At 35.9% G+C, this 23995-nt stretch overlaps 1 protein-coding gene across 1 annotated transcript in view; it reads left to right on the top strand.

The window, feature by feature from the left end:
• Positions 1-5621: 5621 nt before the first annotated feature.
• me1 (malic enzyme 1, NADP(+)-dependent, cytosolic) overlaps positions 5622-23995 on the top strand; it is a 95508-nt gene continuing 77134 nt past the window's right edge. The window contains exon 1 of the mRNA XM_048152091.1: positions 5622-5780. Within this exon, the coding sequence (XP_048008048.1) occupies positions 5652-5780 (129 nt within the window). The 5' untranslated portion in view covers positions 5622-5651. The remainder of the gene's footprint in view (positions 5781-23995) is intronic.

The following is a 23995-nucleotide window of genomic DNA, read 5'->3' as shown; positions in this document are numbered from 1 at the left end:
CGAAATTTAACGACTTTTTTCTCAAAATTTAACTACTTTAATCTCGAGATGGTTTTATTTTTTTATTATTGCTTGGCCCTAATCCTCTTCCGTACTTTATAGTGGAAAAGGGTTCTTCAGATTATTAAAATGTTCTTCACACTAAGAAATAAATGGTTCTTTTAAGAAGTGTTCAGTGAAAGGTTCTTTAGGGAACAAATAATGGTTCTTCTATGGGATCACTGCGAAAACCCCCTTATAACCATTATTTTTAAGAGTGTACTTGCATTTTAATGTGAAAATAAATACATTTTGACCAGGTTTTTGATGATGTGGAATTTCAATGAAAACTGTTATCCTGATAATGTTTTATTCACAAAGTTTGTGAGGAACACGTTCAAACGATCTATCCAATCAGCACGAGAGGAGGCCTATATTTATCCACAACCGACACACCTATGTTCCTCGACAGTTTTTTGCATCTCTCCGCCACCCCGCCTCCTCACTATTGGCCGATTCCTATCCCAGCCAGGGATACGGGTGGTGTACTCTGGGTTCAGGCCAAATTCCGTGCTCAGAGCCTTCCCCTTGGACAGTAAGCCAAATATGCATAATTTTCTGATTAGTGTGAACTTGTGAAATTCCCAAACATCAAAAAAAAGGACACAGTTTTCCTTTAAATAACAATGTCAATGGCATGTGAAAAGAAATCAAGCTGTGATTGGTCACTTTTCCCTTTTTTCCCTGCAGCTTATTCTGTAACTTCTGGACACGCAGCATCATTAAACTTGGGCTTTTCAATTCATATTCAGAGTTCTTTTACTGCTTTTGCACACATTTATAGTTCCATCTTAACTCACCTGCTCTGTAAGTGCCCTTTTATCAGTTATGAATATGCAAAGAACAGAATATATAATTAATGGTGCATTAAATGTCGCAGACATCAGGTGAGCTCATGAGTCTGCATGTGTTCCTTCAGTTCTTTAGAAACTCGGATTTGATGTGCGTTTCCCTCGGCTCACCCCTGCTGAGCTTTTTAATGGAATAGGATAAGGATTGGGCTTATTAAATTGAGTAAAAGTAAAAATCCCTCTAATGTGTTTGAGCGTTTCCCTCTTTTGATGGAGCTCAGTGGGGTCTTCTATTAGAAACACCACACCATACAATATGTTTCATTGAGACAGTATGTTTATGTATTTGTCTAAAGCAGAACTAAACAACTGTGCATTGTTTTGTTCCTAAGTGAACAGTGAGGCAAAAAATGGCAATGTTAGCAAGACCGTTTTATAGCATTTTAAAGCCTTGTTCTTTCCAATTCCCACCTCTTCTGATTCAATTACTCTCTCGCAGCTCCCTGAACCACCAACTGCTAAATCTTTTCACTTTGTTCCTAACTACAATATTACTTTCTAGCGCATACGCCATGTTTCATTTGCAGTTCTAGCCTATCCTAAATTATCCATGCAATTTCCGTTATTAGTGCAGAGGGATCCTCTTACTCCCACTGTGGGTTCTCATTGAGAAACTCTCCACTGATACAGTTTGCATTGGCAGGTATATATCACGGCCGAGGGAGTATAATTTCCTCATTCCTGGAAATCTAGGTGTTTTGGTCCACACTATGTAAGTATGCGAGTGCGTGTTAATATCATACATCACAGCTGCAGCAACACCAGGTGTTGGTTTTCAGGGGTTAGGGAGGAAGTTCAGCAATCCTCTGTAATCAAGAACATCCTTCAATGTCTTTTTATGGAGCTATGTAGCTATTTCCCTCATCCTGCTGATCTCTGGCCAGTGTTGTGGCTTTGATTCAGATAGAAGAGCTCAGTGTTGTATTTAAGGACTCAAACAGCCTAAATCTGGAAATAGAGCATGTCATAGGAGGCTCCGGGAATTCCTGTATGGAATCACTAAACCTTATCATTGAATTGAACACCTTTGCAAATATAATTATACACAGCCGGAAGCAAGTCCTGTTATTATGAACCAGATAACACAGAGTATGCTCGGGTAATTGCATGTTTACCCCTGATGTTAAATACTATCTATATTGTTCTGAAAGTGCAAATAATAGCAATACTAGCTTGACAAATGGACTTTTGGGAAAAAACATTCCTTATGCGTGAAGAAGTAGAAGAAGAAACATAAAGAAAAGAAGAAACTGAGGCTTTTTTAAATTTTTCTGATAAACTGCTTGTGGTGTAAAGCTACTTAGTCTAAAGCTGTCCAGTATTATAGTAAGGTAATCTGAAAAGTACAGGTAATACAAAGTTTCAGACACTCTTTAGAAAATAATACAAGCTAGAACAGGGAGAGATCAAGGAATAGTGAAGTTTTTTTTTCTTTTCTTTTTTTTCTCTCAGCATGAGTTTTCAGCTGTTTCTTGAATATTGTTAGGAATTCGGCATTACGATTAGGGTTGGGAAGATCATTCCATCAACAAGGAACAGTGAATGAAAACATTCTGGAAAGTGAAATTCATGGTTTGAAATGTAACAATTCAGCAAAAGCAGTCCAAAAAAGCTTCTGTTTTAATATTGTATATATTTGATACACTTGTTTCAATAGCATTCAACATATTCAATATTGTTTTCATTTTATTTCCTAACTTGTGTACTCAAGCTTATAGATTTTGGAATTGTGTAACAGTTTCTGCAAAAAAAATAAAAAATAAAAAAATAAATAAATATATATATAAATATATATAAATATATATATATATATATATATATATATATATATTATAATTTTTTTTTTTTTTTTTTTTTTTTTAGATTTTGGAAATGTATTTTATTGCCAATTGAAGTACATTTAGATATATAGGATATATATATGTTTGTATATTTATATATATATGTATATATATATGTTTTTATAGGACTGCAAATATTTTGGGCTTATGATAAATTGCATTTGTAAGTAACTTTGGTTAAAAGTGTCCTCTAAATGGCAAAATATAAATTTCCTTTCTGTACTGAATTACTTTGTACATGTTACAATATTTAAGATATTATTCATTTACTACAGTCAACAGCTTCATCATATTGCCCGGTTGGTGTAGTGTGAAATAATAAATGAACTGAATGTTCTCCTATCTGAGCCTCATTGTGCTCTTATCTGAGCCTCTGTATCACAGTCTTGCCCAATTTATCGCTCCATTTATAACTCTGTGCAACATAGTGTTTGGACAGCTAGTGTTTGTCTTTTTGTGATCTAATTTATAAGGCCTATGATTCTCTGAAAAACCACCCTTTTACAATATATTTAGTAGAATAAATATTTGATTTATTTTGCAAGCTAGGATTATATTTAGTGACATCATCTCAAACCTGGCACTGTCATGTCTGGTTTGCTCCCTGTTCTTGTAAATCATTTCCAATCTATTTCTGACATGTTTAATCACCTCATACGGAGAAGAGCCTCTTGATATCACATTTATCTTATTTAAACAGACAGTTCTAGACATTATTCTATAATATTTTCTATATCTGTTTGTTCTAATATTTGCATTATATAATAAAATAAATATTAATAAATAAATATTATATAGTAATATTTGGTAATATATTATTTTTAACATATGACATTTTTGACCCAGGTATAAATTTAAATGGGTTAAAGTTAGCTTTGTTTTTCAGCGTTAAAATAAGGAAGGACATGAAAAAGTCTGAATGAATGAAACTGCGTAACTGATAAAAACTGATAAAAGCCGGAAGCTAGTTATTTTAAAGTTTTAAATAAGTATATTTTTCTTACAAAAACCCATCACTTCACTTTATTAACCCCCCCAGAGCTGTGTGGATTAATTTTATGATGGATGGATGCACTTTTTTTTTGGCTTCAAAATCAGGCCCCCCATTCACTGACATTATATAGCTTGGAAGAGCCAGGATATTTTTAAATATATCTCTGATCGTATTCGTATGAAAGAAGAAAGTCATATACACCTTGGATGACTTGAAGGTGAGTAAATCATGGGGTAAATTTCATTTTTGGGAGAACTATCCCTTTAACTTCACTATCTCCCACATTTAGCCTGTGCAAAGTCAAGATAACGTGACATGGGCCTGGGGCTAAAAGGAATGCACTTGAACAAGCTGCCCTTGAGTCACACTTCATACAGGGAAGTGCCTGAAGGTCACAGAATATGCATTAGCTTTCGTAATGAGCCAGCTCCTTAATGCCACGCCATTATTTTTACTTTCTCTTATGTGTATCTAGAAAAGAGCTTAAATTCCATTGCAAATTAACATCATAGACAGGTTTACTATCTATATATTTGTTCATATGGGAACAGTAATGGTATGCACAAGCAATTTCAACATTTTTGCCCCCGGTATGTAGTGTTGGATTAGGGCCAAATGCCCTGGGCTTTCCAAAGCAGTCACAGTGACTAAGCGTCTTTGTAAGAGGACCCTAACTGCCAAGTCTGTAAGAATGCACATGCCAGCATACTGTACGAACCAGATATCTTCTACACTTGTGAACACACACACACACACACACACACACACACACACACACACACACACACACACACACAGGCCAGGGTTCAGCCAGAGCACTGCTCTCAGACATGCTCATTTGTGAAACATGATCTTTCTTATCATTACGAGACAGTTCAGCTAATTCAATGGCCTTGTGCAATGTAAGGTGAGTGAGGTAATGCTCAGAGTGACACAAAGTCACTCACATACACTATCTTAATTTATAGTTCTATAGTCCATATGGGAACAAAAAGCTTTGTATTCAAAAATCTGATGAGAGGAGAATTCAGGCACAGCTGCAATAAAGTCTTTTTTTCTGGTGCAATATGCATCAGGCAATCTAAGGACAAGATTCCCTTTTACCTAGTCGTCCTATTGCAGTGTCTTACTCAGCAACTTTGCATTATTCAAAGCCAAATTACCTCACTCAGAGCAACTTGCACAATGACATCTGGATCGTGAATTTGCAACCTTGCTCATCACCTGACACCACACCACAAACCAGTTTGTTTGTATTTTTTTCGTAAATCAATATACAAATTGTTGATTAGGATTAAATGAATATATCAGAAATAAATGGTTAGATATAGACCATGGATAGTTGTCACATTATACAATTTTTCTCAGGTTGGGTTTTAGGTCACATACATTTAAAACTTGGCAGTAGATTAAACATTTGTTATTGGCAAGGCAATATAGGTCGACAATTTGTGGAGCACTGGGGTATTGTCATTAAACCTGCCTTTTATATGATATTCTGTAAAGTTATGAACTATATTCTACTGTGGTTTTACTGTGTTACCCAAAATCTATAGCAAAATATGACACTGAAAATCTAAGTTTGGATGTCAGTTGTGTCACCTGTAAAACCACTGCTAGAGAAAAAGATTTGTATAACTAATACTGACTCAAAATCTGCAATACAGACATTGTGACAACTAGCCCCGGTCTCCTTTTTTTCTGTTCCAACAATGTGAAAGTTACTTTGAAACAACGCTTGAAAATATTACGTAAATCCTATAATGTTCTGACTCAGATAAGATTTCCAAGGCTATTATCGACCTTTACAGCTAATATTGGCGATAACGGCAAACACGCAACCGCTGTTGACACTCTCGCTGTCTTCCTGTCTGTGATGCAGCGCGTGCACTTGTTGAGTTCAGCGCTATTTAAAGGGGAAGCAACATGGCACACGCTTCAGTCAAACAGGAATCTGTCGATTGGGAGATGCAGAAGTCAGCAGACCAAACCAAGACCTTTGTTTACACCAAGAAGAGGGGGTATGATGTTACACGCAACCCCCACCTGAATAAGGTAAAATAAATGAGTTGTTTTAATAACTTTTTGACGTTTTCCCCCCCTAAATAACATTTTGTGTTGACGGTTTCCTAATACGACAGTAGGGCAGTGGATATCAGTTTCAAGAGGAACTATATTTAGACTTAAAGGGCCACAGGCTCGCTTTGTTCGCGGTTGCTGCTTGTGTTTAAAGCAAGTCCGTTTGTAGTTTACAGGTACTGTTGAACTGACGTGGGCCATGACGTGCCACCTTCAGGATCAGTGCACCTTCAGATCTTTTAACATTTATAATCTACATTTAACGTTACTGTTTTAATCCGTACAAATCCTAATATTAAGCCTCATATTTCGCTAAACAATATAAAGAATAATATAAGACCCATAAACTTTATTTTAATAATCTTTTGGTAAGATCAACAGCAGCCTCTGTCCAAGGTGCTGACCAGTGGTTGCTATGGCATCACCTCAAGAAATCGCACCGGATGCGACCGTGATGCTGCAGAGCTAAAATATTTACTTTGTTTACTTGTATGTTCGTGCTATGTATCATGCATTTATTGAGTTAAAAACTAAAAATGTTTATATGAACAGGGTTATAATCACATTTTCTAATGCAAGTTCTTAAGTCGTAGTTCAGTGGTAACTTGTGTATATTATTAGTAGCCTACAGACTTTTTTTAATTAAAAAAATGCTTAAGAAAACAAATTCTAGTAATTTGAAATAACTGCACTTTTTTCTTTCTGACCTTGAATGTAAACATTATTGACCTCGAGCAATCGATTGTTTTTTTTTTTTTGTTTTTTTGTTTTTTGAGGATTCTGTTTAGCTTCTTCTCTTTATTTAGTGTGATGACATTCAAACCTCCTAAAACAACATTAAAAAAAGAACAAACAAGAGCCTGGCATGATTCCCTATGTTTTTAATTTTTAATCTGCTACCATACTACCATACTGATTGAGAAAACAGTTAAAGGGATAGATCAATGTTTGCCCTTTGGAATTTATTTTCTGGGCTTTTTTTTATTTTTATTTTTTTATTCAGGCATATAACAAAACAAAGAGCATCATCCATTAATAAATAAATAAATAAATAAATAATGCACATGTTATCATAACACATCAAGAGTAATGTTATCACATTATTTAGCCCTCTGTCTGCCATAGTAGACTGAAATGTCTGTTTTAATTATTTGGATTGTTTTTTCCACATTCAGAGATGAGTTTTCAAAAACTCTTTATATTAGCTACACATTTAAATGGTTAGTTCACCCAAAAATGAAAATAATGTAATTTATTACTCACCCTCATGTCGTTTCACACCCATAAGACCTTCATTAATCTTCAGAACACAAATTAACATATTTTTGTTTAAATCCAATGACTCAGTGCCTGCATAGCCAGCAATGACATTTCCTCTCTCAAGATCCATAAAGGTACTAAAAACATATCTAAATCAGTTCATGTGAGTACAGTGGTTCAATATTAATATTATAAAGCGACAAGAATATTTTTTTGCACCAAAAAAAAACCAAAATAAAATAACAACTTATATAGTGATGGCTGATTTCAAAACACTTCATTAAGCTTCAGAGCATTATGAATCTTTTGTGTTGAATCAGCGGTTCGGAGCGCCAAAGTCACGTGATTTCAGCAGTTTGGCGATTTGACATGCGATCCAAATCATGATTAAACACAAAATTTTCATAACACTCTGAAGCTTAATGAAGCAGTGTTTTGAAATCGGCCATCACTATATAAGTCTTTATTTAGTTTTTTTGGTGCACCAAAAATATTCTCGTCGCTTTGTAATATTAATATTGCACCACATGAACTGATTTAAATATGATTTTAGTACATTAATGGATCTCGCGAGAGGAAATGTCATTGCTGGCTATGCAGGTCTCACTGAACCATCAGATTTCAACAAAAATATCTTAATTTGTGTTCTGAAGATGAACAAAGGTCTTACGGGTGTGGAACGGCGTGAGGGTGAGTAATAAATGTCATTATTTTCATTTCTGGGTGAACTAACCCTTTAACAAAACTTGCTTCTGAGACAGTGATTACAGATTTTTCTGCTACAGGTCGCTAGTATGCTTGCACTGCAGAGGCACTAAACACATTTGAATGTTATAAAGTATGGGGGCATTTTTTCACTTCAAAGGGGCTACATGTAAAATTCAGAAACCGTTGTTATTAGCACACGTAAAGTACAAGAGACTGAACATGATTCAAGGCGAAGTTTTTTTTAATTTTTCACTTAGAATTAAAACGAATTAGGAAATTCTTTGCAGAGACATACAGTTAACGAAGGTCCAGATGCTGTCCACGATGCTGAGAGCGACGTTTAGATGAATATGCTGCACGCTTTTTTCTCAACAAAATAAACAACAAAAATGACTCCTGTGAGAAAGTACCAGTTTAGAAAGCATCTGATCATAGCGATATGGATGTGTTTGCACAAGCTCTGCAATTCATCAGCATCATGTCAACAGATGAGGTAATTAAAATTACATGATAATTTGATTATATTATATTTGAGACTACAGACTATAGAGTGTGAGACTAGTTAATCCATTTTCTTTGCTTGGCACATTGATATTACAGTATGGCTGCTTAGGCATTATCCTGTACATTGTATAATGTACAATTTAGGAAGTGAGGAAGATCTTGTTTTTTTTTAAAGTTTGTTACAAGCTGTTCACACATTGGCAATTAAAAAGCGATTAATACATGAAAATTCATACATTTTATATAGCCCATTTAAAGGGATAGTTCACCCAAAAATGAAAATTCTGTCATGATTTGCTCATCCTCAAGTTGTTCCAAACCTGTATAAATTTCTTTGTTCTGCTGTACACAAAGGAAGATATTTGGAAGAATGTTTGTAACCAAGCAGATCTCGCCCCGCATTTTTACCCCAACCCCTGGGTAATTTTAAGGCAATTTACTTTTACTATATATATATATATATATATATATATATACTTTACTTTTTATCTCATTTGCATAATACTTTATTCATTTATTTATTATTTCCTTTGCAGTTATATTTATTATAGTTTATCTGTCACAGTTTGATCCTCAATTGTATCTCACTGTCCCTGACCTTTGGTTAATTTCTCTTTGGACTTTTCCAGTCTTTTGCTGCGTGCGCCTGCACTCTGCTCTTTTGTTTTTATTAAACAGTCAGTTTCCCGTGCTGAAATGAAGGACCATAGTCTGATCAAACGTCACGTCTTTTGGCACTCTGCCACAGGTCAGGTACTGATGACAACACAGCACACTGCCTGTCGTTAAGGTTAATGACTTCTAATCTGCACTAGAGATGCCCCAGAATGAGGTCATATTTTCAAACCAGGTGCACACTACCAGAAAGTTCTGAAAGGTGTCTTTATGTATACATGAATGCATAGGGTTGGTTGAGCTATGAAGATCACGGGTCTGTGTGTTGTCTTTTTTTAGTGCACACTCATTTCACAGTCATTTCAGCTATGTTGACCCTGGCTAAAAAATAACATTTTCATAGGCCTATAAATGATGCAAAGGCACTCTTTAATCAGAACTGGCTATTGAAGTAAGACATTTTCAGTGACCCACTCATTATAGAGGTCATGATACTGTTTTTCAAGAATATAGGCTGTGTTTTTACATCATGTTAATCTGAAAAGGTCTTTTTGTAACTGTGAGATGTTAAATATTTATACCCGAGATATTGAGTTCAAAAACTCCTTACTGCAAAATAAAATAAACTAAGGATTGGCGCATTGCTCAGGGGCATGTTGGGGGCACAGTGTCGATTTCAACTGATTTTCAGTAGATGTGCCATTTTGTTCAGCCAGCTAAATTCACTTTAGATAAACTAACTTATGATCGCATACAGTATGATTTCGAAGTAAAGTGCCCAAAGATGTTTTTTGTTTTTTAAAGGATTAGTTCACCAGGAAGAGGGACAATGGACAGTAATAAGGTACAATCTTAAAGGAATAGTTCACTTCAGAATTAAAATTTCCTGATAATTTACTCATCCCCATGTCAACCAAGGCAAGATGTTGTGCTTCCCACAGGTTTGAAATATACTTGCGGTGGTAGCCGGGCGAAAAATCCTCCTATTACCCACGGCACAAAAATCGTCTACTACATGTGACAAACAAATAATGTGTGATTTTTAACAGTATTTTTATTTATTGAAATTAATTTTAATTACATAGCATATTACATTTAATTACATACTAATATTATGCATTATTATGCATTGTAAATTATGCAAAATTACAGCATTTAAATGGTTCACCTTTTCGTATGTTCTCCTTGCTGTCATATAGTGTCTCTCTCAGTGAATGGGACGCAGATTTTACTAGAAAAATTTATAGAATTATATATGTGTCAAATAATGTTCTTAGTCTTTTCTTCCTGTGGGGGAGACTACAATAATTTAGTATGAATTAAATGGAAATCAAATTAAATTCAATTTATTGTGTAACCAAAATACCAATAATGCCCAAAAGAAAAAGAAAAAACTTAGCGTGTGACTTTTAATTATAAACAAGCCCGAAATACACCGGGACTCTTATTTTGAAATGTCTGATCTATTGTAGGCTGATCCTTCAGATTCTTACAATCGTCTAAAACATTTTATATAAAGGCCATGAAGTAGACTTTGTAATAATTCATCATCTTGAGTTCATTAGCAATCGCTTGGCATAAATCTGCGCTTTTCATTGATTGCAAATCACTTTGAAGCAGTATGAGGCACTGTTGCGCGAGCTTGTAGAACGGCGCAACAGCGCCGCCTTGTGACTTTGCAACATGCAGCGCCCGTGGGAATGCTAGCGGGAGTAAACAGTTCTGACGCACACATAATGAGCAGGTACGGAACGACTAGTTACTCTATCGCGGATGGTTTCATTATCTTGCGCGGATATAAAAATATAAGAGGATAAAAATAATAAAAGCAAAAATGTGTCTCCAAATATACTTGGGCGGCCGTTATTATACGTGGGCAGCCCGCCCAAGTGAAGTCTATGTGTGGGAAGCACTGACTGTTCATGTCTTTCTTTCTTCAGTCGAAAAAAAATAAAGGTTTTTGAGAAAAACATTTCAAGATTTTTCTTCATATAGTGGACTTCAACAGAGTTCAGCTGGTTGAAGGTCCAAGTTGCTGTTTCAATGCAGCTTCAAAGGGCTCTACATGAACCCAGCTGAGGAATAAGGGTCTTATCTAGCTAAACAATCAGTCATTTTCTATAAAAAAAATAAATATATACTTTTTAAACACAATTGCTTGTCTTGCACTAGCTCTGTGATGCACCATGCATTACATAATCACGTTGGAAAGGTCACGCGTTACATGGGTGGACTACCACGGTAGGGCGAAAAACTCATGCAAGACGAGCGTTTGTGGTTAAAAATTATATATATATATATATATATATATATATATATATATATATATATATATATATATTTTTTTTTTTTAGAAAATGACTGATCATTATGCTAGATTATGCTAGACCCTTATTCATCGTCTGGGATCGTGTAGAGCCCTTTGAAGCTGCACTGAAACTGCAATTTGGACCTTCAACCCGTTGAACCCTGTTGAAGTCCGCTATATGGAGAAAAATCCTGGAATGTTTTCCTCAAAAACCTTAATTTCTTTTTGACTGAAGAAAGAAAGACAAACATCTTGGATGACGTGGGGGTAAGTAAATTAACAGGAAATTTTAATTCTGAAGTGAACTAATCCTTCAAAGTGTCACTTTCTTACTGTCCATTGTCTCTTTTTCTGGTATCAAAAAAATAAAAAAATAAAAAAATCTTGGATTAATTGCTCTCATTAATGCAGCTCCTGTGCCTGTGGTGCTGGAAGTTGCCAGACTGGTGCCACAACTTAAAGCTCATGTGGTGCTTTGGGGTGTGAGAGCAATTCTAACGCTTTCATGTTTTTATGACGTGGCTTTCCAGTTCCACCCACGTCGCTCTAATGAGAAAAATTCAATGTTATTGTCTTGTTTTATAGACAGAGACATGATTTAATGAGATTAATTAAAAGAGAGGCCTTGGGTTTTTCTCTGTCTTTGTAGGCGTCAGCAAAATTGTGTGAAATGTGAAATCTCTGCCATTATAATGAAGGAAAGAGGATTACATAAACTTAAGAATGAACCTCCAGCACAAAAGACTCTGTGCGATTGATATCATAATTAGCACAGCAATTAGCAAGCAGCATTATGTCATAATCAGGGTCGAGGTACATTCAGAGCTAAATTGAGAATGGATGCAGGATGTGTGGGACTATATTTACAAGTGAATAACACTAGGGCGTTTACTACTAGTTTACTACTTTTGTCTGTCAGCTCCTAGTTCTGTTAGTCAAATATGTGTTATTTGGGACAATAAAAAGAGGAATGTGTGTATTAGCTTGCTTGTAAACTCTGAATCTCTGTTTATTTAATTTAAGACTCTCATGCATCATTAATGATCTGCAATCTAACCAACCTTTGGTCCTGTTTGTCCCAGGTATGTGGGACAATTTATCCGGGTCACGGCACCAAAGTGACTGTGTGTGTTTGTGTGTGGATGGATTAACGCTGAGAGCAGGTGGATGGACTGTCTATTTTACTGTGCCTGGGATAGACAGGACCAAAGGTTGGTTAGATTGCAGATCATTGATGATGCATGAGAGTCTTAAACGAACACTCCACTTTTTTTGAAAATAGGCTCATTTTCCAACTCCCCTAGAGTTAAACAGTTGAGTTTTACCGTTTTCGAATCCATTCGGACGATCTCCGGGTCTGGCGGTACCACTTTTAGCATAGCTTAGCATAGTTCATTGAATCTGATTAGACCGTTAGCATCTCGCTCAAAAATGACCAAAAAGTTTAGATATTTTTCCTATTTAAAACTTGACTCTTCTGTAGTTACATTGTGTTCTAAAACCGACATAAAATGAAAAGTTGCGAATTTCTAGGCTGATATGGCTAGGAACTATACTCTCATTCTGGCGTAATAGTCAAGGAACTTTGCTGCCGTACCATTAGTGCAGCAGGTGCAATGATATTATGCAGCGTCTCTCACAAATGTCTCCATGGTTGCACGCTCCCTGTGCAAACAGGGGGTCACAGCCGCTGCGTAATATCATTGCGCCTGCTGCACCCATGGTACAGCAGCAACGTTCCTCGATTATTACGCCGGAATGAGAGTATAGTTACTAGCCATATCGGCCTAGAAATTCGCAACTTATTCACAGCTTAGTACATGATGTAACTACAGAAGTGTCAAGTTTTAAATAGGAAAAATATTGAAACTCTTTGGTCATTTTTGAGCGAGATGCTAACGGCCTGAATTGAAATCAAATTTTGGAGCAGTTTGGTTGAAGTGAGAAAGCAATCCGACCCAACGGACCAACAAACTAAGATCCAACTATCTATATAACTATATGTTTTTGTGGTTGAAAACCAAAGAGCGCCTCTTTATCTGAGTAATTGCTATATATATAATTAAGTATATATAGTTTTAAATATAGTTAACCATTTAACTTGGAATCAAGGTTACATTTGTATAAGTGTTTGCTTGTGCAATGTCAGCTACAGATAAAGCCACAATAAGCCCATGGAGCGAACTTGTCATTCCATTTTGATGGATGACAGAGGAGCGTAAACAGATGAATTCAGACCAATAAGAGGATGGTTTTACTCACATGTGATTTGCATAAACACATTTTGGTATGTTTTGAAATGAGAGAACGAAGAACCGAGAACCAAGAAGAAAATGCAGCATTGTAATAAATTAAGTCCCTGTTTCAGAACAGGTGTGAAAATGCCCTAGTGATACTCGCTTGTAAATACAGTCCCACATCGAGTGAAACATTTGCTCTTTCATGCAGATTTCTGAAAAACCAACCTTCAGAACTCATGAACCAAAACAAGGAAATTAAGAGAGGAGGTAGGAAATGACCCCTGAGAGGAGCTGTGCGAGGCTGTACACTCGGTACTCTGTGGTTCTCCAGTGGCGCATTGTTGCCTTCCCATGGGTCCAGTGATCACAGGGCTTGAGTGTTCTCACTTTTTCTCAGTCTTAGCTGCAGAGAAGCATAGGACAACATGCTAATTGATGCTGTGGGACTGAAAATGTAGAGGCCTCACGTCCGCAAGCTGGAGTTTACCTAGCGCCCCTCCCCGGTATCCCCTCTGACCTCCTCCCTTCTCAACAGCCCTTCCCTGTGTCTGCCTGAAGTGCAGGCAGGATATTATCCTTGTGTTTGTGGGAAGCTTGCACAGTAAGAGACGAGAGTGAGGAGAAAGAGGTCTCTGTGGAGCAAAGGAGAGAAAGAGGGAGCTGCCCTGCTCTCTACAGACCTCCTCTGTGACTCTGCTTTATCTCCCATTAATGACCGCCTGTGTGAATCGAGGCCAACAGCACTAGCCTCTGGCTTCACGCCATGCCAGAGACCAAAAACGCAAACAACGCAGCACAAAACTCTCCTAGCATCCAAGCCGAGATCCTGTTTCACATGGGGAAATGTGCTTTTAGGAGCACAGGTGACTAACAGATGCCCATTCAACTTGCTTTTGAAAACAAGAGCTCAGTTGGAAATGTGGCACCTTCTGGGTTGAGCTTTGGAGACTTTAAGGCCCCCTTGTGGTTGTTATTTGTGCCAGTTGCCTCAAAGTGGCACTGAGCTATTGTTACAGGGAAAGAGCTATTTGGGGAAATGTATCTGTTAGCGTTCCTTTTCATTTCAATTGCGATTTATAATGCTCAGGACAACTGATGACCATAAAATAAAAATGTACAATGCCATGTACAATAGTGTAGTTCCAGCATCTACCAGCAGGGGCTAAATGGACCAGGCTAACCAGAGCATTGACCCCATTGGTTAGTGATCTTGCTATCATCAATCCAGAGTAGGATTGGCTGTAGCATTCTCATGACAACAATCTTCTTTGTGGTTGTGGAAAAAAATTGTCTAAATTGGACAATTGGGTCCTATTTTAAACCTGTTGTCTTACATCTTCCTCCCCCCCCACATACTTGTCTTGTTCTGTCACAAATATGGTGTGTTTAATCTCAAAGGGGGTTGAGGTTTTCCATAAGATGTATTGTTTTGCATTTAAATGAAAGCATATATAGGTAAGGTAAATAAAATAAGCAAAAAGCCAAAGGCTGTCAACCAAGCACTGAGCTTTTCATTTCATTCCACTACAAAGTAAGAAAGCCCATATTTTGGTTGTGCAGTAGCAATGTTCAAATTGAATGCTCTTTTTCCCTTGAAGGTTAAGAGTGAAAGGTTTGAATCTTGTTTTATTCTGATATTTTTACTGTTTTTTTTTTTTTTTTAATGAACCAGATAAAATAGCTTCTGTTTGTCGGTACATCACTAATATTTGGTTGCACAATTTGTCAAAATTTCATTGCCTGCATGAATCAGTTTAAATTTATAAAATGTAAGCTTTCGTAGCTATTGGTATTGGGAGAAAATGAATAATTTTAATTGGCTATATCAGGAATTCAAGTTCAGACAGACAGATGCATGTTGGATATTCATCATCACAAGCATTATATTTTCATCCATCCTTGATTTTTTTTTTTTTTTTTTATTTAGCGCTATACTAAATTTAATATTACTTAATTTGCTGTTGTATACCAGAAAAGTATCAGCCAATTTACAAAAAAAATGTTTAATGTAGTAATATTTTTAATAGTTTGTCAAAGATATAGCCTATAGATATGTTGCACTGTACTGTATATAACCCAATTTTAAATCCTGCTCAGTCATTCATATTTTCATTGCATTAAATTTATTTCCACAGACAAAAATGTAGATTTTTGGGGGGGTTATTCTTAACCTTTTTGTATGTGTGTATGTCTGTTTGAGTGTTGGCAGAGACCATTACATTTTCATCTCCTCCCTTGCCATATGCTTTCTTCCAAAATGATTTAAAAGAAGTTGCAATTGCTTTCATTTGAATTCTAATGTTTTACCCTTCAGATGCAGAAGGGTGCATAAAGTAAATCTTAATGGAAGAAAAAGCCCAACTTTATGCTGAACCACCATGGGACCTGATTTTAAAATGTTTCATGCCAGAAACTAATGGGTTTGTTTCTGACATTAAAACTAACAGATGTTTGATTGGCATCTCAGACATTTTAATTAGTTGCACTTTTACCCTATAAGCTCTAGAAATGTTCTCAGGGCATTGAGGATGCAATATAACGTGAGCTTCTGTCATGTTGTTATATTACCACTTTTTATGGATTGTGCTGTAAATCACAGAATACTGTATGTGTGGGCGTTACAGAAGATAAGGACAGCATCTCAGCTGCCTATACATGCAGCTGAGATTCTTATAAATGTGTGTGTTGAGTCAGTATGCTAATGAAAGGTTGATGGAACAGACTTCGTTTTGTCTGGCCGGAGAGCATCTAAGCACTCAGAGAGGTTCAGGTGCTGTTTTCGGTCACCTCTTTCTAGGTGGGCTCCAGTAGTGTGTTGATATGTATGGCAACCCAGGTGTGCCCAGGTGCATATAGGAGAGGCGACTGACCACCCACAGGGTAGCGGTAAAGCATTCCAGTGCTATGTGAGTGAAGTGGTTAAATGAGGAAAGTGCTCTACTGTTCACAGAGAGATTAAGTGCCAGTCACCCTTATCCAACTCCTCACATACACACATAAGCATGCATGCATAGAACAGCCTTCTGATCGCAATCTCCCTGCTCATTTGGCCTTCACATTTTTCCCTTTGACAAATCGCAAAGTTCCAGACAGTGTTTCAGCAGAACAGTATTTCTAACTGAGACATGATGCAATTCATTAGTGTAATTTAGCTTGGAAACGATTAGCTAGTCTCAGATATTATAATTTTTACCATCATAATATGTCCAGGAGGCAGTTTTAATCATATGTGTATACTATGCGTTTGAACAAAAACACATTTTCACACATTTTTTTTGGTCAATAAAATCAGATGACAATCAAGAAGAAACCTGATATATTAACCTGATAAAATATATTTGATTCAGTGTTGTTAAAATAGTTCCCACAAAAAAAAATATATATAAAGTGCATCTTATGATTTGCATTTTGCACAGTTATATACGGTAGCCTAAGCATAGTTTTCCCACAATATTATGAGCTCTGCAAATGATTTCTATTTTTTAATATAGAAGTTTTCTATTTTTTAGTATAGATTTTTTTTTTTTTTTGTATTTATCCAGTTTGTGCAAATACAAAGTTCTGTCATGAAACTCTGGATGTCACAGGCTAATAGGTCTTTTAAATCAGCCTGCTCATAATCACATTGTTTTCTATAGGGCACAGTTGATTGGTTCCTGCTGTATCAGTAGCCAATGAGCTTGCGTGCTCAACCTTCAAAATACTTTGGTAGCATTGTCTTAGCAGTGCAGTGCGCTTCGGAAACCCTCCACCTTCCCCAGCTCCACCTGTATAGATCTGCTATGGGTAATTCATGTATGCTATATTGTACAGCAGCAGCATCTCTTATTTGCTCATAGCAGTGTGTCATGGATGAATTGGCAGTAGCAAGTCCCATACTTGCTCTGCAGCAGTTGCAATAACCTACATCAGCAGCAGCAGCGTAGCAGGTCTATTCCGCAATGACCAAACAACATTGTTATACCCATTACCATGCCAAACATGATGTATTGATGTATTCCTTCTATGTAATCCTTTGAGGTTATTTGAACTAATTTACACAATATACAGACTCTTTCTACATTACATCAATACACCATTGAACAAATTCATTCCAGCTAATTTGTTCAAAAGCGCAGATTCATTCAGGAACAAACCAAAGGACTGTCTTTATGAGCAGGTCATTGAATCATTTCCTCAGTAAATTCAAAACACGAAACACTTTAGCTGTGAGAAAGCAAAGTGGCAATGTTGTGTCTAAAGGCACAATGCTCAACATTAACTTCTTTTTTATTAAATATCAATATCACAGTCATTCCACTTTCGTTCCACTCCATGTTTTCTATTTCCCGCTCCATGAATCATGCCCCAGGGCTGTTATTGATTAGAGCTGCTGTGTAAAATATAATGTGATTTAACAAACCTTGATGAATATGCAACAAACAATATAAAAGAATGTTGTTATAAAACCAATATCACGTATGTTTTGATAATCAGTGAACAAGAATTTGTAACTGTCAATCTCATTTATTGATTTTGAACAAGGTTTTTCCTTTGGTTGTCAAATTTGATTTTAAATCCAAACTGTTTATGACAGTCAAACTTATGATTTAAATAATAAGGCTAAATAATGATTCCAGACCTAAGGCGATATAGAGATGGACAGATCTAATCTGATAGCCAATTGAATGTCAACCAATTTATTGTACATATCAGGGCTTTACAGCACAGTCATATTAATGTCTATTAGTAGTTTTGACAATCAGTAAGTCTTTTAGGCCGATTGCACTAAAGCAGTTAATTTTAAAGGAGAAATGTTATGGGAACCAAGATGTAAAACAACATAAACAGCAACTTACAGTAAATTAATCCAGTGCTTGTGCGATGTGAGAAGCTCTACATCTGTTACCTATATCGATTGTTTTGTGAGAAACGGGTGAGAGTAATCTCATTTTGAGGGGCTCATGGGATTTTAAATCTGCTTTGAAATTTGTGCTTGCTTGCCTTTAATGCTCAGATTTTTCATGGGGAATGGAGAGAGTGGTCACAGTCTTGGCTCATAGAGAAGGATTTTTTTTAGGCCCTTAAGTCTACCTCCTTTTTGTCTTTTGTTTTCTTAAAGATGTGCAGCTTTTCACATGGATGGCCACCCTGTGGGTGGGCATGTGAATGACTTAACTATATGTAAGGAGGATGTGAATGAATGGTGTCAAATTAAGTTCCCAGGACAATATAACCCCAGAAGAGCGATGCTGATTCTGTGTAGCAATGAGGTTCAGCAGTCACTATGTCAGATGAGTCAAATAAATTCAGGTTCATACAAGAACATGTCCCAAAGTCTGTTCATAAAGATTTTTTGTTGAAGTCTTAAAGTCACCATTAAAAATCGATCCAACGATCCAATGAATTCCCGATGGAAAAAATCAAGTCTACCCTACATTTAAGAAGCCATTTCACTCAGATACATATAGGTCACAATAAGGAAGAAGAGACGATCCTAACTTGTTTTATGCTGACTTTAACTTTAGCCTATGTGTAAAAAAAATGTTTCTCAATTTCATATAACATTTTTTTATTTTTTGAGTTTTGGCAGAGAAAGTAAAATTTCATCTATTACTTTTACAGATGCTTCAATTGACATACCCAGTATTCTTACTTAATGATCACAGGAATTGTTGCTCCATTCCTATTCATTTTAATCTCTAAGTAAAATTACCTACATCATTAGGTACGAATCAGCTGCATCAACTTAAACATCATGGCTGTTTTGAAAGAACTTGCTCAAGTGTTTGATTTTTATATCTGTACCTCCTTTTCATTCAAGAATGCCAAACTTAAAATATTTCAAAGCTTTTAGAATAAAGAAATCGTTTGATATTTATCATATGCAAATTGTGTAGTAGATTGAAATCTCTGGAAAAAAGAATTATCTGCCTTAAGCAATACGTGTCCACTGAGAAATGCCTCTGATCGTGGTTATCGCATTAAGAGGGCTCCTGCTGTGTCTGTGTATTTGGATTGTACAATATGTTAAATTACTTTTGACTGATTCTTAGGATCAAGGCTAGGAATGCAAAGAACCAAATGGCTTATGCAGCCATAGATTGTTAATTAAAACTAAAACTATAAAACATTTGCAAAATTAAAAAAATTAAAACTGAAATAAGTTGAAGCACTAAATTTATTACAAGGAAATATATAAAAACTAAAACTGAAATAAAATAAATTATAAATGGCAATATATATATTTTATTTTTAAAGTTAATAAAAAGTGCAACAGAATTATAAACTAAACTAAAATAAAAACTACAATAACACTGGCTTAGCCTAACAAGATAAAAGTTGTGAATAATATTACAGAAAATTGACAAAAAGAAATCAAAACAACAAGAACAAAAGAAAAGCAAAGTAAAAAAGGAAACAAAAACTACTCAAAAGTAACAAGACATGACATATGAAACAAAAGTCAAAATAGAAGACAGTATAATGCAATATAAAAGTATGAACAATTTAAAAAGATAGAGAGAGAGAGAGAAAGAGAGAGAGAGAGAGAGAGAGAGAAACTCAACATCATTAGAGGAACACAATCCAGTGTAATGTTTTACATCTATATCTGTTCTCCTAAAGCCAACATGTCAGACTTTAACTCTTTTCAGGGCTATTTAACTAATAAGTCCATCTATACATCCCTCAGATGGCATGTGGCTTCTTTTTGTAAAGAAATGAAATGTGTTAAACTCTGTTTCTCCCTGAGCCAAAATAAGAGTGTGGGTTGAGACTATCACTAAGTTTTAGTATCCAGCCTTTTCTGGATCTGAAACATGATTTTTTGGACAGCATCACGTCATATGGAAGACCGTTTAATGAAGCATCAGGTTTCCTTTTTCTGTCAGGAAAGAGCCCTTGCAAAGTGTAGCCAATGGTTTCTTAACATTGTCACTGCCCTGCTCTGTCCGTTTGCTGAGACCAGCTTGTGTGGGATGTCTGTTTGGCTTTATTTATTACTGTCATTGGTGTCTGCTACATTGAGGTTTCATGATTGGATGTGAGGTAAAGTGTCCTCGTCATGGCACAGCTTGTGTAGCAAGTGAAATATAACAACAGATACTCTTTAACAATGTCTCTCTTGGCTCATAATTATCTGATGTTTGTCAAAATGACAAACCCATTTGAGATCACTTAAGATAAATGAGATCGTCCATCTAAACAAAATCAAAAGGCAAACACATCAGTAACCCATGATTCAGGCAAATGGACCTATTTGAAGAGACAGTTTATGGAGGAATTTATCTGACAGGTAGATAGTAATTTAGCTTTTGTATTTAGGAAGTGAGGCATTTGAAAGATGCTTTTAACCTAAGCAAGCTTATAAAAGCTTTCCAAGGTTAAAAAACAAAACAGTAGTGACACTCATGAGAGAAAGAGGGCAATTATGGTGTCAACACATATTGTATCAAAGCAAATTGTAGTCAAAGATATGATAAGCACATTTGTGGAAATTTGCATTAAATTAATTACTATGTTTTTTAGACTTTATAATTTATTTCACAATTTATGTTACTATAATCCCTAAACATGAGATTCAACATTGGACATTAATTTGTAATTTCTATTAGAAATAAAAAGGTATAATGGGAATAAGCGAAGCAGCAACTTATATATTCTTATATAAATGCTTTTAAAATATATATATTGCTCATTATTAGGTCATGTTAATAGGTAGGACCTTATTGTAAAGTATTACCATAATCTTTTGTAAATTTGATTAGATCTCCACATATGAATTCTGAAAAAATTAAAATGACTCTTCCAGACAATAAAATTGGTTCCTTTTGGAAAAAATGTAATATGTGCATTGATCTTTTGATTCTTTGGCCATTAACGTCAAATTCATGAGCTAGCTGTCAGGTTGTATTGTTCTCGGGACGGTCAAGAGTTGTGAACGGAGAACTGGTTCTTATTAACTCATTTAGTCGGAAATGGTTATTTTGAAAGAATGAATAAAACACAGCCTGGTTATTGGGTGTAGTCTGATTCCAGAATAAAGTACTCATAACTATTTCTTTTAATGAATCAAAACATACCGTACACACAAATGTAGTACAGTTCCCAAACAAATGAACTATTCGAACTTGCGATGCCAGATTTGCGAATGAATTACTTTGTTGCAGTGAGTTTGTGAAACTGGTTAGCATTACAGTTTGTATCAGTTCACTAATAAATCTGAATCATTCAGATGACTCACATATGTGAATCGTTTGGAGCAGTTACTGGTAAAACATTGCAGTAACATCCTTAAAACACAACTAGAAGAACAAAAAGAGTGCAGGATTAAAGGTGGACTCTGTATTACTTCAAATACACTGTTTGGAAGTTAGTCGGGCCAAAACCAAAAACAAACATCTAACCAATCAGCATTAGGGGGAGGGAGAGAGAGAACGAGCAAGAGGTAGATTTGAAAAAAACAAAAAAAAACAAAACAAAACTGCAGAACAAGAGATGGGACACAATACATAACAGCTCAAAGGAATTTTACTGGAATGAAGGTTTATGACAGAGCAAGTGCTTTAGGATCCACGTTTATATTAGAAAAGATTATCTGGAGCTGCTGTGCTGTTGGTGATTTACAACAAACTCTTGTTTGTATTTACTCTTGTGTACAGTACGTTCATTTTTTGTGCTTCCTTGTCATTCGTTCATCATCTTTATTTTTCGTGAAGCATTTTGTTGTGCGTTAGATAGTGAGAGTTTTGCAGTTATACTACTGCACTTTGACAATTGCTAGAGAATGAGGTGTTTAGCGTCATTGGTAATGCGTTCGCCTCGCATGCCAGCAGCGATCGGGCCGGGGCTTGAGACTGAGTTGGAGCAGGGTGGTTAGTATTGGAGTGTGAGTTTTGGAGGCGGAGCAATGAAGAGAGGGATGGGTTTGTTTGGGTTGATTTCAAATATCAACAGTGTTCAACAACGAATTTGAAAAATTGCATACAGCGCCTTTAAGTGGATATTTACCTTCAATCTTTTTAAATCAGATAAATACTATTGTATAGTCTGGCAGTGATGAAGAATGTCTTGAAGAATTTAGTTTGACACCTGTGTATGCAGCTTGTGAAGAACCAAAGACTATAGAATAACACAAGACGTATCACTCGTATTGTTTTGAATGGGAGAAAGTGTAATGCGCAATATGGCGGAATAAGTCCCGCCTTTTAAATAAGAACCAGTCGCTGACTGGTAAAGTCATCGCGTCACTTCAGCGGCCGTTAGAATCACCGGTTTCTATAGAAACAGTCAGACGCGCGCCTCTGAAGAGACGCGCATTTAGGTCTGCGCATGCGCATTAGCTTGATCCAGCCTGAAAAATACAGTTTTTTGACATGATTCGAGCGTTTAGAAACTAAATTTATGAGCCGGTTGTTGTTAGATTTCATTGGTGATTTCAAATATGAAATTTAATCGTAAGGTTGTCTAACAGTTTTGGAAAATTTGATGTTTCCCCATTCAAAGAGATTGCATGATGCCCAGGATGCCCGAGAGGCGTTTCAAAGATGGCCGCCGAGTGAAATGACTTGTTTTAAAGGGACTTTGGAAGAACTCACTGCAGGTAACGACATTTTCTTTCAAATAGTGTACGGAAAGAACTCGGAGCACCAAACACTACTATAATCTTGTTTTAAGCTAATATTAACACTATTATTATCTTTTCTATTAAAATGTAAGACAAGCGTGCTTCATTCAGTTAGGGTTAGTGGTTATGGTGCATTCAAGTCCTCTTGGGAAATTTGTATTTACGAGTTGGGAAGTCGTGTTTATTATGTCAGGTGCATTCAGGTCACTTTCATTGCAGCAAGATGGCGGTGTACCTTCTCTTAATTAACTACACAAAAATACAGCATGGTTTTTAAACTACTTCTAGAAAATGAAGAACAAAGAATGTGCATCAGATGTGTTTTACTTTTGAATGTTTTTAATGAATTTATGAAGTCACTGTAAACTTTGTTACATATTATATTGTTATATTACAATGCCATTATATTTTGTACAGGGAATTAGCTTAGTTTGTTGAAAATTAAAAAGCCTGACAATGTCACTGATAAATACCTATAAATAATGTGGTATTCTAACACGTTTCTCACCTGCACGCCCCCAACTCATAAAAATCTAAGCTTTAAGAAAATCCTGAGCTTCCCACTCATATTTATGAATTTTTGGTGGCATTCATGTGACTTTATCATGCGTAAAGAGCCCAACACTTGCTTTCTGCAGTTGTTCTATCTAGTGGTTTTGATCAGTGTGAATATAATTGTAAGCTTTCTAGTCAATTATTGTTTTCAAAATCAATTGCTGTCACTTGAGTACCTGTGCCTGTACATATTCTGAGTTTCTGAATAGTTAGTAACCACAAAGTCTCCTTTTACAAAGTCCAGCTATTCATGTCTTTATAAAGTAATTTTTTTCTTCTATATTACACTGTGTAACACGGTTCGTAGATGTGGGAAGAAGGAGGCGGGAATCGGCGAACATTCAACAAAACTTTAATTCCAAAATAAACAAATACAAAACGAAAGTAATGCCGG

Source organism: Megalobrama amblycephala, linkage group LG13 (assembly GCF_018812025.1).
Source record: "Megalobrama amblycephala isolate DHTTF-2021 linkage group LG13, ASM1881202v1, whole genome shotgun sequence".
Lineage (NCBI taxonomy): Eukaryota > Metazoa > Chordata > Actinopteri > Cypriniformes > Xenocyprididae > Megalobrama > Megalobrama amblycephala.
The sequence above is the reverse complement of the archived record's forward strand: the minus strand, read 5'-3'. Positions and strand labels throughout refer to the sequence as shown.